The following is a 14,352-nucleotide window of genomic DNA, read 5'->3' as shown; positions in this document are numbered from 1 at the left end:
AAGGCCTAAAACCTCTCATGAGACAGTGAGCTCCTTCCCGCTGCTGCCTGTGGTGTAAGACAGACACTTGGCCTTTGCCCCTGACTTCTGGCACAGCCCTACTAAAATCTCTGGAATTTCCTGAGAAGGGTGACCCAAGTGTCTATTCTTCTAATGAGGGAACGCTGGGCAGGCCCCTAGAGAGCTTCAGGATGAGCTTCAGCACCAGAAAGGCTATTATCAGTCAGATTTCCAACGTCATGGCAAACACTTGAACCAAGCTACCTCTGAAGGAAAGGTGTATTTCAGCTTACAGTTTTGGAGGTGCACAGTCCAAGATCAATCAGCCTCACCAGCCTGGCATCTGGTGGGGGTAGCAGACAGTGAAACTACTGCAGAGGGAGGATCACCCTGACAGTCAGGAAGCTGAGGGAGCAGCTCCGCCCAGCTTGGCTTTTTTTAACCACTCTTCTCACAGGAACGACCTGAGGGCATGCCCAACGGCCTAAGGACCTCCTCCTGCACCCACTTATGGGCCCTGTAACTGCATCAAGGCTTCACCCTCAATCCATTAACCATTAACAGAAGACTGAGGACCAAGCCTTTAACACATGGGCCCTCAGGGACACCCACACCACAGCAAAACCCAAGCCTCAATCAGAAGCTGGAGACTTTGTGACCCAACATCCAACTATGGGGAGAGCAGAGAGACTGGAGGTTGAGCTAAATCATTGATCACCAGATGATTAAATCAATTGTGCCTATGGAATGAGGCCTTTGTCGAGAAAATTGAAAAACACACCTCAATGATGAGAACGTCCGGATTGCTGAATGCCTCTGGGTAGGGAGGGCGGTGACCTGGAGAGTCTGAAACCCCAAGACCACCTGCACCTCCCATGGCCTGTCCTACGCATGTCTTTTGTCTGCGTCCGAGTACTGGGAGTCACTCTGGTACACCAGGCCTGAGGACAGGGCTGCAGGAACCCTTGATTTGTAGCCAGCCAGAGCAGCCGGGGCCTGAGACTCGCAGCTGGCATCTGAAGCTGGGGCGGGCTCGTGGGACTGAGCCCCTTTAACTTGTGGGTTCTGACACTAACTCCAGGCAAGCAGTGTCAGGACTGACACTGCATACCCAGTGCGTACCTGAAGAACTGGAAAAGTCCGGTGGGGAAGGTATCACATGTTTAGTACCATGGCCGGGGGGTCCCTCACTGTTCTTCACTGATTAATGTCCAGTGCTTCATAGATCCGTGTCCATCTGAGAGTGTTTCAGGCAGGAAAGTATACTGGCCCCTGTTACCCTATCTTGGGCAAAGGTAGAAATCATCAAACCCAAATCTTCCTAACCACCATTCCCTGTGCCTAATGCCGTCACCGGGTCATACTTGTCTGTGTGACTCATAAGACCCACAGCGAACCAAGGACTTCATGTCACCAGTCCCAGGAAGCTTTGCTGGATGAATGAACATCGCACTCACACAAGCCTTCCTCAACACCCAAGGTCCTTTGAGCACGCAGCTCTCCTGTGCTCTCTGAAAAGCTAAAATCGAAGCTCTCCAGCAGCCAGAGAATTGGGGCATTTGTCTTCTCTTGAGGACAGCAAGAAGGCAGTCCAACCAGTAGCCAAAAAAAAGCAGCACTCTGAGTGACTGGCATTGGGGCACAGTGGTCGTCCCACTATCAGAGCACCAGTGTGAGTCCAAGCCGATCTAGCTTCCTGCGAATGTGCCTAGGAAAGCAGCGGATGATTGTCCAAGTCCCTGGACCTCTGCCACGCACATGGGAAATCCAGATGGAGTTCCCAGCTCCTGGCTTTGGTCTGGTCCAGCCCTGACCACCTCAGCCATTTGGGTGAGTGACCCAGTGGATGGAAGACCTCTTTCATGTCTCTCTCTCTCTCTACCTTTCAAACAAATCTTTAAATTAAAAACAAACAAACAAACAAAAAAAACAGCAGCAGCACTACAGCCAGTGTTGTGTGGCTCAGTGGGTTAAGCCATCGCCCACAATACCAGCATCCCACATGAGCACCAGTTTGAATCCCAGCTGCTGCTCCACTTCTGATCCAGCTCCCTGCTAACGTACCCGGGAAAGCAGTGGAAGATGTCAAGTGTTTGGGCCCCTGCCACCCATATGGGAGTCTGGAATGAATTCTGGGCTCCTGGCTTTGGCTTGCCCAGCCCCAGCCGTTGCAGCCATTTGGGAATTGAAGTGGCTGAATGATATTTCTTTATTTCTCTCTTTTTTTCTCTCTCTCTCTCCTTTTCTCTCTGTAACTCAGCCTTTCAAATAAATAAATCAATCAGAAAAAAAAGCGCTTTGATAACATTAGACAAACTCTGGGAAAGAGCAATTAGAACAATCTGCAGTTTCAATTACTCTCTTGTTTCACAATTCTCCTGGAAGCTAACTATTTTTGCAGTTGGCGTTACAGGCAATTTCCTGGGCATCTCTTCAAAACACAGATGATTAACAGCATTGCGTCTCACAAATATTTACTTAATTTCCAAAATTTCTTTCCATCAGCCACTGTTTGAAAACCTCTCTAATGACAGGAATGCTTGGGAAGACGTTTTATTTTCCTATTGATGACAGAGAGGAGAAAAGCTACTATAAACACAGCCTGCTCACCATCAGCAGAACCGTATCTAGGAGCAAAGAGATGCCACGTCAAGCAGGAAGAACGCAGCAGTCCGCCCCTTCTCCGTGGCTCTGCTTCCCGTGTTGTCAGGGACCCAGAGTCAACCACGGCACTAGAGTCCGCGAGATGCTCTGAGACCCCACATTCACCAAACCTGGACACCAGCAGATGGCTGTAATTGTTAGAGTCTCATTATTCCTTCTTGTTCCTCTCTCAGTGAACCTTGTCGCAGGTGTGTAGGTGTGTCTGTGAGGCAGCACAGCACACATAGGACTCAGTTCTCTGCCTCAGTACTCAGGCACCCACAGCAGGTCCGGAACACACAGCCCACGGCTGAAGGGACACACTGCAAACCAATTCACAGACACATCCCACCAGGAGTTCCCTAAATGAGCTCATAATAGTCATAAAGGTCAAACAAAGGCAAGAACACTTTCATTCTTAGTCCTAAGGATCACACAGCTTCTTACACTGAACTGTGAAACTTCCCCGGCAACCTGAAGGCTCACATTCAGAACCAGCACAACGCATTAGAAGGGAGCAGGCAGGGCCAGCACTGTGGTGCAGCGGGTTAAAGCCCCGGCTGAAGTGCTGACATCTCATATGGGGGCCAGTTCAAGTCCTGGCTGCTCCTGTTCCCATCCAGCTCTCTGCTATGCCCTGGGAAAGCAGTGCAAGATGGCCCAAGTCCTTGGGCCCCTGCACCTGCGTGGGAGACCCAGAGGGGGCTCCTGGTTCCGGGCTTTGGATTGGCACAGCAATGGCCGCTGCGATCATCTGGGGAGTAAACCAGCACATGGAAGGCCTTTCTCTCTGTCTCTGCCTCTCTCTGTAATTCTTTCAAATAAATAAAATAAATCTTAAAAAAAGAAAACAAAAAGAAGGGAGCAGGCATCACCAATGCCGTCAGCATGAGATTAGGAGAGGCATTGCTTCACCTATCTCTGGAGATACAAAGGGGAATGTTTGAAGTTCTGTTGCACTTTCTTTTTAAATTTTAGCTATTTGTTTTTCACTTGAAAGGTGGAGAAAGAGAGATCTTCCATCTGCTGGTTCACTCTCCAAATGCACACAACAGCTGGCTGGGCCGGGCTGTGGGAAAGAGCCAGAAATTCCATCCATGTCTCCTGCATGGGTAGCAGGGACCCAAACACTTGGGCCATCGTCTGCTGCTTCCCAGGATGCACCAGCATGAAGCTGGATCAACGGCAGTGGTGGGACTTGACCCCAGGCCCTCTGACATGGGAGGCAGGTACCCAAGAAGAGGCTTACACACTGCCCCACAGCATATGCCCTGCCTGTGCTTTTTAAGGAGCAAGAAAAGCTAGCTTGATGCTAGCTTGAAGATTCCCCTTCAACAATGAACTCTCTCACCAAACACCCCCAGCCACCCAAGTTCAGGTGGTCACGGCAAAAAGGCTGTCACCGGAGGGAAACACAGCACTGATTATGTCACTTCCCTGCTTCAAATGCTCAAGCGCTCTGCCCTGTCCCTGGGACCAAGCTAAGGTGACTACTGTGGTGCACAGGGCTCTTCGTAATCTGTACACCCACACCCCAGAGGGCATTATCTTCCCACACGCCAGCATTCCCGTCTAGTGTTTCCCAAGCTATGTTCTTGGTAGGCCGATTAAGTCGACATATACAGAACTAAACACAGTTAAACAGGTTTCCTTAACGTAAGACGCCATACACCCCGCCACCGGCCAAGCCTCTAGCTTATTCCTGGTATCATCCAGCTTCCAGAGTGTCCCATGGAGTGCCCCTCGGGACTTGTGCCAGCATCTCTCACTCTTCCCTCTTTGGCAGCTCTTGAGAGCAGCTGGTCTCCCTCTCTCATCCTGGAACCTGGCTTCTAACTCCATCGGGCTGCAGGAGTGCAGCTCCCTCAGTGTCACAGCTTTCCCCCCAGCTTCTCTCTCCCTCACCAAGACAAATCCACACTGACACCCCCCTCAGCGAGATTGGCCACTGTCTGTGCTCTCAGCACTGGGCTCACTGCTTCTACTGTGTTCCCCGGACTGAGCACTGACACATGGTCACCAAGACTATCACACACTCCTCCCAGGCCCACAAAGATGCTCCAAGTGCCCTCAGCTGGCCTGCGGCAGGGACTCCAGCACTCGCCCCAGGCTTGGCTGAGCCTAAGGCTGGGGCCTGAGTCACCATGCTGAACTGCCCTGCTAATGATCAACACCCAGCTGAGCGTCTTCAGCCGGGCCATCTGTCCGCTCCATATGTAGCATGCTCCGAACTCTGAATCACCCTCTGTGTTACACACAACTACTGTCCCCCTTTAAAGAACGGAAAACTGAGGCTAGAGCAGGTGCTTGGAGCCTTGGTGTGAACCGTAACCACGCACTTTCAGAGTCCAGCATTTTATACACCGGGCTAAACGTCACATTCCCTTGAGGGAGAAAAACGGCAGGCGAGGTGAGCAATACGACGGGTAGGAGACGAAAGGGCCGATGGTTACCTTGCTGCACGGTTACACCGCCGTCACTCGTCCTTGATCAACACAACAGCAGGGCCCGCTGGGAACGGGGAAACACCACTTACAGTCATGGACCTTGTAGCAGTGCCTCTGCAGGCGCTCCATGTCCCATTCCTCCAGCACGCCGTGGGTCATCAGCAACTGCAGGAACCGCCGGTGGACGTCGGTCATGACGCCCGCCTTCCTCGTACTGCCCTGCATCTGTGAAGGAACTGAGAAAGTCAGCAAGAGTTCATCAGCTCCAAGCAACACCAGCAGGCGTTCTACAGTAACAAGGACAAATCTGCTAGGGTTTTAGAAGCAAAGTACCTCACACCAATCACTACGAAAGGGAAAAGGATGTGAGTCAGGGGCCAGGCGCATCAGTCCTGGGCAGTGCTGAGAAGCACGGCTTCTGCAGCCACCTCCACCACCTGTTAGGTGTGTGAACTTGGCCAGCTGGGCCTACGTGTACTTCAGTTTCTGATCTGTAAAGTGGGGATAACAACAGAAATGCCCTCCGTAGAAGTGCTATGAAGGGGGCGGCATTGTGGTGCAGCGGGTCAAGCCGCCACTTGCAATGCCAGCATCCCATATGAGCGCTGGTTTGAAGCCTGGTGGCTCAACTTCTGATCCAGCTTGCTACTAACACATCTGGGAAAGCGGCAGAGGATGGCCCGAGGGCTTGGTCCTCTACACGCACAGGGGAGACCTGGATGGAGTTACGGGCTCCTAGCTTCAACCTCAACACGCCCTGGCAGCTGCAGCCATTTGGAGAACAGACCAGTGGATGGAAGCTCACTCACTCGCTTGCTTGCTCGCTCGCTCGCTCTCTATCTCTATCAGCCTGCCTTTCAAATAAACAAATCGTAAAAAGAAAAACACAAGGATCACTATGAAGAGGAGTTAACACGGTAACACAGTAAGCACAAACGAAGCACCAGCTATTGTCCCTGTTACCCAACAGTGAGTCTGAACCGTGGCTCAGTCTCTTAGCGGATCTACAGAGAAATGTAGCCAAGGCCCGATTTCTCCTGGTAAACTTCCAATAACACTGCCTACAAAACTGCTGGTAAACCCTTCATGTTGGCTTCCTTCTCCTCTCCCTGAACCTCTAATAAGTCAACCTAAATGGCAGGACTGTGGGTTACTTTTAGAATCTGTTGCCTCTGATAAGATGGTCTCTTTCCACAAACCACGGAGAGGGCGGCTGATAGCGGAGTTACAGAGCCCTGATTTCGGCGTCTGCTCCTGGCTTGGCGAGGCAGCACAGGGCAGGCACTGCAGCTAACAGGCGGCGGCACGGAGACGTGCAGATCTTAAGCATCATGTAGTCTGCATGCTTAGAAATACAGATGCCCAGGCCCCTTCCCTGGAAGACTGACTACAGAGGGACCTGGAATTCTGACTAGCTGACATTCACTTTTAGGGGATACCCTGATCTGATAAGAAAGTCCCTATTGCCTTAGGCAAACAGGGCATGACCCTGTGACAGTCTTGTTATCTATAAAACAAGGATAATAACCACCCTAAGTGCACAGAATGGAATTTAAATGAGATTCAGCTACTAAACACTTGCCAAGAATCTGAGATACTCACATGAAAGATCCACAAAAATGCTATTTACTGTTTATTTAAACAGCAACATCACCTAGACCTCAGAGGCATCTTGGGGCTCGTGCTGTGGCATAGCAGATAAAGCCACCTGGCAGTGCTAGCATCCCATATGGGCTCTGGTTTGAGTCCCAGCTGCTCCACTTCCGATCCAGCTCCCTGTTAATGCACCTGGGAAAGCAAAAGAAGATGTCCCAAGTACTCAGACCCCTGCACCCAAGTGGGAGACCCTGAAGAAGCTCCTGGTTCCTGGCTTTAGCCTGGCCCAGCCCTGACCGTTGTGGCCATTTGGGGAGTGAACCAGCAGAGGAAGATCTCACTCTCTCTCTCTCTCTCTGCTTCTCCTTCTCTGTAACTTCTTCAAATAAAGGTTGTTTTTTTTTTTTTTTTTTTTTTTTTTTTTTTAAGATTTACTTATTTATTTGAAAGGCAGAATTACAGAGCAGCAAAGGCAGAGAGAGAGAGAGGTCTTCCATCCGCTGGTTCACTCCCCAGATGGCCCAATGGCCAGAGCTGTGCCGATCCAAAGCCAGGAGCCAGGAGCTTCTTCTGGGTCTCCCACGCAGGTGCAGGGGCCCAAGGACTTGGGCCATCTTGCACTGCTTTCCCAGGGCATAGCAGAGAGCTGGATCAGAAGTGGAGCAGCCGGGACTCAAAGCGCTGCCCATATGGGATGCCAGCACTGCAGGCAGCGGCTTCACCCACCACGCCAAGGTGCCGGCCTCTCATATAAATCTTTTTAAAGAACTAAAACCAGAGGCGTCCCATGACCAGTCTCTCTGTGCGCTGGACACCACGGAGAGCATCTCACCAGCAGCTCCACATCAACAAATCCAAGCCAGACTCCAACTCTGCTTCCTCCACCCTCAACTCCTTTCCTCCCCAGAGCCCTTCTCTCTGTGAAATCACCCGGTTTAGACGACACAGGCCACACAGTCACACAAAGCACACACCTGAGCACCACCCTGTGGTCCTCCTCGCCCTCAGCCTCACACCCGGCCAGCGGTCAAGTTTATTTCCCAGAAGGTACCTGCATTCGCCCGCCCCACTTAGTGATGCGAGCACCACCCTACTTGCCAAGGGTTGTTCTGGAAGCAGAGGTAGAAGGTGCTTTGGGCTCAGGCATCTGGATTTTTTACCCATAAGCTCTGGAGACGAAGACTCTCCCAACTAAGGGTCCCTAGGCAGGACGTTGATATGACCAAGGTGCGTCTTAGATCCGCTTTGATACCGTGGAGGCGACCAGGGGGCAAAGAGTGCAGTTAGAAAGCAGAAAGTCCTGGAAGGAAGCGGGAGGCAGAGGAAGCAGCTCAGTCCATGGAACAGATCCTGCAAAAGGGGACGAGCACAGTACCAAGGCTTAGCAGTGGGGACGAATGACAAGAACTGCGACCACCATGATTCCCACAAGGGCTCATGCAGGATCAGCTGCTAGATACCCACCGAAGCAGAGCACAGTAAACATTCAGAATACCACAGGTGAGGAGCAACCAAAGAAAAAGTCACATTATTTTCAAAAGAGCAGCAACTGGCTGACAGTGGAAGGCAGCCAATGGCGGGAAGATATCCTCAACACCCTGGGAGGGTGCATCCCTCAACTGAGAATCCTACACCCAGCTACAGACTGTGGGTGAAAAAAACACGGTTCCACACAACAAAAACTGAAAGAGCACGTGCTGAGCAAATCCTCCCAGAGGAAATTCCAAAGTGTATGTTTCTCGTGAAAAAAGAAAGTGATACAAGTTGGGAGGTCAAGAGAACAGGCAAAACTGATAGAAAAACAAACCAAACAGATGAAATGAAGCCAATTAAATTAGTAAAAATGGACTAAATGTTTCCAGTCTAAAGACAAGAACTGTTAGGTCAGACTTTAGAACTTGTCAAATTCATAATGAATAGTATCTAGAGTTACTCTTAAACTCTATGTTTTTAAGATTTTATTTATGCATTTGAGAGGCAGAGAGTGAGAGACACAAGCTCTCACCCGCTGGCTCACTTCCCGAACGCTGGCCAGGGCCAGAACTGGGGCTGGGCCAGGGCCAAAGCTGGAAACTCATTTAGGCCTCTCCCCTGGGTAGCAGGAACCCCGTGAGCCGTCACTACTGCCGCCCGGGGGCTGCATTATAGCAGAGGATGACAGAAGCGGAGAATCCAACCCAGGCCTCCCAACGCCACATGTGGCAGCTTACCTGCTCAACACGATACCAAAATATTAAAAAGCCAAAGAGTGAAGCAAAATACTCAGCAAATTAATGGAAAGAGGCCTGGGGCGGCCTTGTTTAACTTCAGTCAAGAGAGGCTTTAAGCATTACTAGAGATAAAGGAGATCATACAATGTCAAGAATGTTCGATTCCCAGGAAGGTGGAACAATCTCCAGCGTTCAGGCACCAAGTAATACAGTCACCCAACAGCTCAGATAAAACTGTCAGGACTACAAAGACAAACCTAGGGAGCCACAACCACCGTGGGAAGCTGTGACATGCCCTTCGTGTTAACTGACGGAGGGAACAAAACCATCACTACGGTTAGAGAGGATCTGTATGACACAGGCCAAAAGCTGCATCTGAACACATTCGTAAAACACTGTGCCCGGCAGCTCCAGGACACGGAATGTTCCAGCACACCCAGAGCAGCTCTGTGGGCTGCCCCACACTGGGCAGGAAGGCAAGTCTCAGCCAAATCAGGGATCTGGGTCACATCCAGAACTCTGACCACAGGCGGTAACACTGGAAACCAGGAATAAAGAGAGAACTAGGAAAAAAGCCGCTTGTCTGGAATGTTCAAAACACTTCTAGATAATCTATTATGAAAGGGGAATTATTAATGGAAATTGGGAAATATTTTAAATTGAACAGTAACAAGACACTACACGTAAAATCTGCTGAAAAGCCAGGGAAGTACAGGGAAGCCGAGTGTTAAATGTTGACATCTTTAAGAGGTGGGGGCTACTGAAAACTAACAAGCCACACATCCCACAGAGATGTAACAACAGCCCACCAGATTCAAAGACCGCTGGGGCTGGCGCTGCGGTGCGGAGGGCTGAGCCACCGCCTACAGACTGCAACACAAGCAGCCCGTACAAGCATAGGTTCACATTCTGGCTGCTCCACTTCTGATCCAGCTCCCTGCTAATGCGCCTAGGGAAGCAGCAGAGGATGGCCCAAGTATCTGGACCCCTGCCACCCACGTGAGAGACCCGGGTGGAGTTCCAGGCTCTTGGCTTCAGCCTGGCCCATCGTTACAGCCATCTGGGGAGTGAACCAGTGGATGGAAGACTCTCTCTCTCTCTCTCTCTCTCTCTCTGCCTTTCAAATTAACAAAAAATGTTAAAGGAGGGGGCTGGTGTTGTGGTACAGCTGGCTAAGCCTTCGCCTGCATACCACATCAGAGCTGCTCCACTTCCAATCCACTTTTAATGCACCTGGGAAGGCCAGGAAAGAAGGCCCAATTCCTTGGGTCTCTGCCACCCACGTGGAAGACCAGGATGGAGTTCCTGACTCCTGGCTTCAGCCTGGCCCAGCCCTGGCTTTGGTGGTCATTTACAGAGTGAACCAGCAGGTGAGGGGATCTCTCTGTATCTCCCTGTCTCTGCTGCTCTTTCAGATAAATAAATCTTAAAACAAAACAAAACAGATACCAGTTAAGACAACCATGTCCCATATTGAAGTACACCAGCTCCAACACCCAGCTCCAACCCATGACTCCACATTTCCCCAAATGTAGATCCTGGGAGACAGGGGTGATGGCTTGGGTTTAGGTTCCTGCTACCCACACTGCAGACCTGGGTTGTGTTCTCGGCTTCCACTTTCAGTCTGACCCCGTACCTACTACTGTGTGCATCTGAACTGCAGATGGGAGCTCCCTCCCTCCCTGCCTGCCTGCCTGCCTCCCTCCCTCCCTCCCTTCTTCCCTCCCTCTCTCTCACCGCGTCTCAAGATAAATGAATAAAAATTAAAACAGAAATGAAACAACGAAAGTGAATAACCTCACAAGATTTTTTGAGAGAGAACACTCACAAATAAACAATACTCGGAGTGAAAGAGAGAAACTAACCGCAGATAACATAAACATGTTTTAAAAAGTATTTTAAACAATTTATGCAATCTGAAAGTTTAAATATCAACAAATTAATAAGAAATTCATTCAAAACTGATGACAAACTTACTTGGAAACCTAAGCAGTCTGAGAAAATTAAAGACATTTTATGGGAAATCCATCTTACCACAAACAAAACTTTAAGTACCAATTACTTTTTTGAGAAATGCTACCAAAAGTTCTAGAGATGTGACACAAACTACCTTAGAGCCTGAAAAGAGGAAACGGCCTAATCCATGTGACAAGGCTGACCTAACTTGTGCACTAAAACCTAACCTAACGAGGATTAAAAAACAACAGGAAATTTTGGGCCAGTATCTTCAGGAACAAGATACGAAGTCCCTGGCAAGCTACTAACCAGCCAAATCCAGCAATGCAAAAAGAATGATGATATATCATCACTTAGTGGAGCCACTTCCAGTAATGGCTTAACATTTAAAAATCAATGTGGTGGGACTGGCGCCATGGCGTAGCAGGTAAAGCCACTGCCTGCAGTGCCGGCATCCCATATGGGCGCCGGTTCGAGTCCCAGCTGCTCCACTTCCCATCCAGCTCTCTGCTATGGCCTGGGAGGGCAGTGGAAGATGGCCCAAGTGCTTGGGCCCCTGCACCCACATGGGAGACCCGGAAGAAGCTCCTGGCTCTTTCTTCGGATCGGCTCAGCTGTGGCTGTTGCAGCCATCTGGGGAGTGAACCAGTGGATGGAAGACCTCTCTCTCTCTCTCTCTCTCTGCTCTCTCAAATAAATCTTTAAAAAAAAAAAAAAGAAAATCAATGTGAGTCACATTAATAAAACAAAAGGAAACTACATGACCATCTTCACACATGCAGAAAATAATAGCTGATAAAATTCAACATTTATTCATACTAATAAAAGAAAACATCTTGGTCTACTCACTAGTATCTACAAAATAGCTAGAGCAGACATGATACTTAGAAGATGCAATGGTGAGAGCAATCATGTCAAAGCTCAAGGTGACAAAATCCAATGTGGCTGAATCAATGAAATCCCAATCGAACTCCCAACAGCTTTGTGTACGTTTACATTCTGACAAAATGATTCTAAGATTCCCATAGGAAACCTGAAGGCAGACTGGCAGACATTCTTGGGAAGGTAAAGGTGGGAGGCCTTGCCTTGCCAGAGACCCCTGTGGCAGTGGCACAGGGACGCGTGTGTGAAGAGGGAGGGAACAGACACAAACTCAGAAAGGTGTACATCCATGGACCCTCGACATGCTGGTTAAATAGACTCCGCAGCAAAGCACACTTGTCAGGGAAAGGCACCGCCCCAGACTATCCCCCCATGAAAAAATACACAGCGTGATGCGTACCTCACACTGGATCCACAAGTCTGTTCTAGAGGCCAAGGGCAGGCGGAAGGCAAAGCCCAAGACTTCTCTACGAAAGGACAGGACCATCCCTGTGGCCCAGGAGTGAAAGAGGACTGCTTTGAGAGAGAGAGCGAGCTCCATGAAGACACAGGCTCATCAACTGGACTTTGTGGAAATGAAGGAGCTCTGTGCACCAGAAACACCAGTGAGGGGGCAGAGAGTGAAGGGGGCACACCACCAACTCGAAGGTATTGATGAAACTCCTTAAACTCAGGAAAGGGGAAATGGGCAATAAATTTTGCAAAAGGAGGACGTACACATAGCTAACACATGAAAAAGATACTCTATCTCAATGTTTATCAGGGAAATCAGCACTAAAACCACAGGGAAATAACCAACCACTAGATAGGCAAAACTTGTAAAGAATGGCTGAGCCGAAAACCTTTTTTTTTTTTTTTTTTTTTTAAGATTTATTTATTTACTTGAAAGGCACAGTTACAGAGAGGCAGAGGCAGAGGCAAAGAGAGAGGTCTTCCATCCACTGGCTCACTCTCCAATTGGCCACAACAGCCAGAGCTGTGCAGATCCAAAGCCGGGAGCCAGGAGCTTCTTCTGGGTCTCCCACGTGGGTGCAGGGGCCCAAGCACTTGGGTCATCTTCCACTGCTTTCCCAGGCCATAGCAGAGAGCTGGATGGGAAGTGGAGCAGCCGGGACTCGAACCGGCGCCCACACGGGATGCTGGCACCTCAGGCACCAGCCTAGAATACAAATTCTTACAACTGGAAGTGGATGCCTAGCACTTGGGACACCCTCATTCCCTATCAGAGTGCCTGGTTCACATCTCAGCTCCTCTGCTTCTGCTATGGCTTCTGCTGGTGCACCCTGGGAGGCGGCAGGTGATGGCTCAAGTGCCTGGATCCCTGCCACCCACAGGGGAGAAGACCTGGCTGAGTTTTGGGTTCCTGGCTTTGGCCTGGCGCAATCCTGGCTGTTGCAAGGTCTGGGGGAATACAAATCTCCCTGTCTGTGCTTTGCAACTAAAATAAATAAAAAAAAATTCTCAAAACCACTAAAGTTAACAATCTGACAGCAAACCTGCATATCCCCCCAAATCCACATCTGCCCTTGGAAACGTTTACAGAAGCACATGAAGAAACAGAATCTGGCAACAGTGGAAGTGCCTGTTTACTGTAGAACTGTCACATACAGCAATTTTACAATCACAGAGTTCAAAACAGCCATGAAGGCCTTGAGGCACAGCCACGCCCATCAGCACAGATGCTTCTCAGAAACACAGCGGGGTGTGCAAACCCAGGTCACACAAAACTACCAGGGTCCGCCTTCCATAAAACCCAAAAGCCAGCAAACCATACATGGGACTGATCAGACATACCTACATGGATCGTGCAAACCACAAAGAAAAACGAGGGAGCCACACAGCACTCGGGGCCCTAGGAATCTGGGGGGGACGGGGCGGAACTGGGGGCTCTGGGGGTTCCAGGATGTTCTGTTTCTTCACTTGGCAGTGGGTGTGTGGGCTCATTTCACTTCGTGCTTCCAAAAAGATATAAGCATATTAAATAAAATCTATAAGAAACGTTAGAAGAATGAGGTCTAGAGTAAATGCTGAACTTTTTGCGAGAGGCGGGACGAATGCAGACACGTCGGTTTGTGCTTGTTATGTCCCTTACGGCTATCAAAAGGGTCTTTAGGGGAGGGTCAGGGACCACCGCCATGCCATCAACTATCTAAATAATCTTTAAACAGAAATGCCGTGGAGAAAGCAGATCTCAATGGAACCACTGTCCGACCGTGTCCCCACAGCCCATTTTACAGATCAGAAAACCGAGGCCAGGCAACCGGCAAAGTTTCCGAGAACACTACGATCCGGGACCCTCAACCGCCGCTTCTCAGTTCCCAAACAGGCTGAAAGCAGAACCTGGTTCTCGAGTGTGGAAACCTGCCCTGACCCGCAGCGAGCCGACCTGCGGTTCGTCTCCGTCCCCCTCGCGTGAAGGCGCAGGCAGGCGCTCGGCCGCAGGACGCCCAAGGGGGGGACACACGACGGCGGCCGTGTGCGTCACGCCACCGTCCCCAAACCCCAGGGCAACGCTGGCTTCTGCACCTGTGTGGCCGCGGGGCTCGAGGAGGGGACCGTGGGCTTGGCGCCAAGGTGAGAAGCGCCGTATACAAAACAGGCGAGCTTCTGGCCCCGAA

At 50.2% G+C, this 14,352-nt stretch overlaps 1 protein-coding gene across 12 annotated transcripts in view; it reads right to left on the bottom strand.

Annotated features, from left to right (window-relative positions):
* The window catches only part of NSMCE1 (NSE1 component of SMC5/6 complex), a 37,934-nt gene that overhangs the window by 23,203 nt on the left and 379 nt on the right, over positions 1-14,352 (bottom strand). For 4 of the 12 annotated variants that reach the window (XM_051847533.3, XM_051847539.3, XM_008257904.5 and 1 more), the window contains exon 2: positions 5,180-5,326. The exons of 2 other annotated variants lie outside the window; for them this stretch is intronic. In XM_051847533.3, coding sequence (XP_051703493.3) covers positions 5,180-5,326 — 147 coding nt within the window. Of the gene's footprint in view, positions 1-5,096; positions 5,327-14,352 lie in introns of all 12 variants that reach the window. 6 more of the 12 variants (XM_070064981.2, XM_008257903.5, XM_070064983.2 and 3 more) reach the window with 3 other exon arrangements.

This window comes from Oryctolagus cuniculus, chromosome 19 (assembly GCF_051225735.1).
Source record: "Oryctolagus cuniculus isolate XC-2025 breed Fujian yellow rabbit chromosome 19, ASM5122573v1, whole genome shotgun sequence".
Lineage (NCBI taxonomy): Eukaryota > Metazoa > Chordata > Mammalia > Lagomorpha > Leporidae > Oryctolagus > Oryctolagus cuniculus.
Note: the sequence above shows the minus strand (reverse complement) of the source record. Positions and strands in the feature narration are given on the sequence as shown.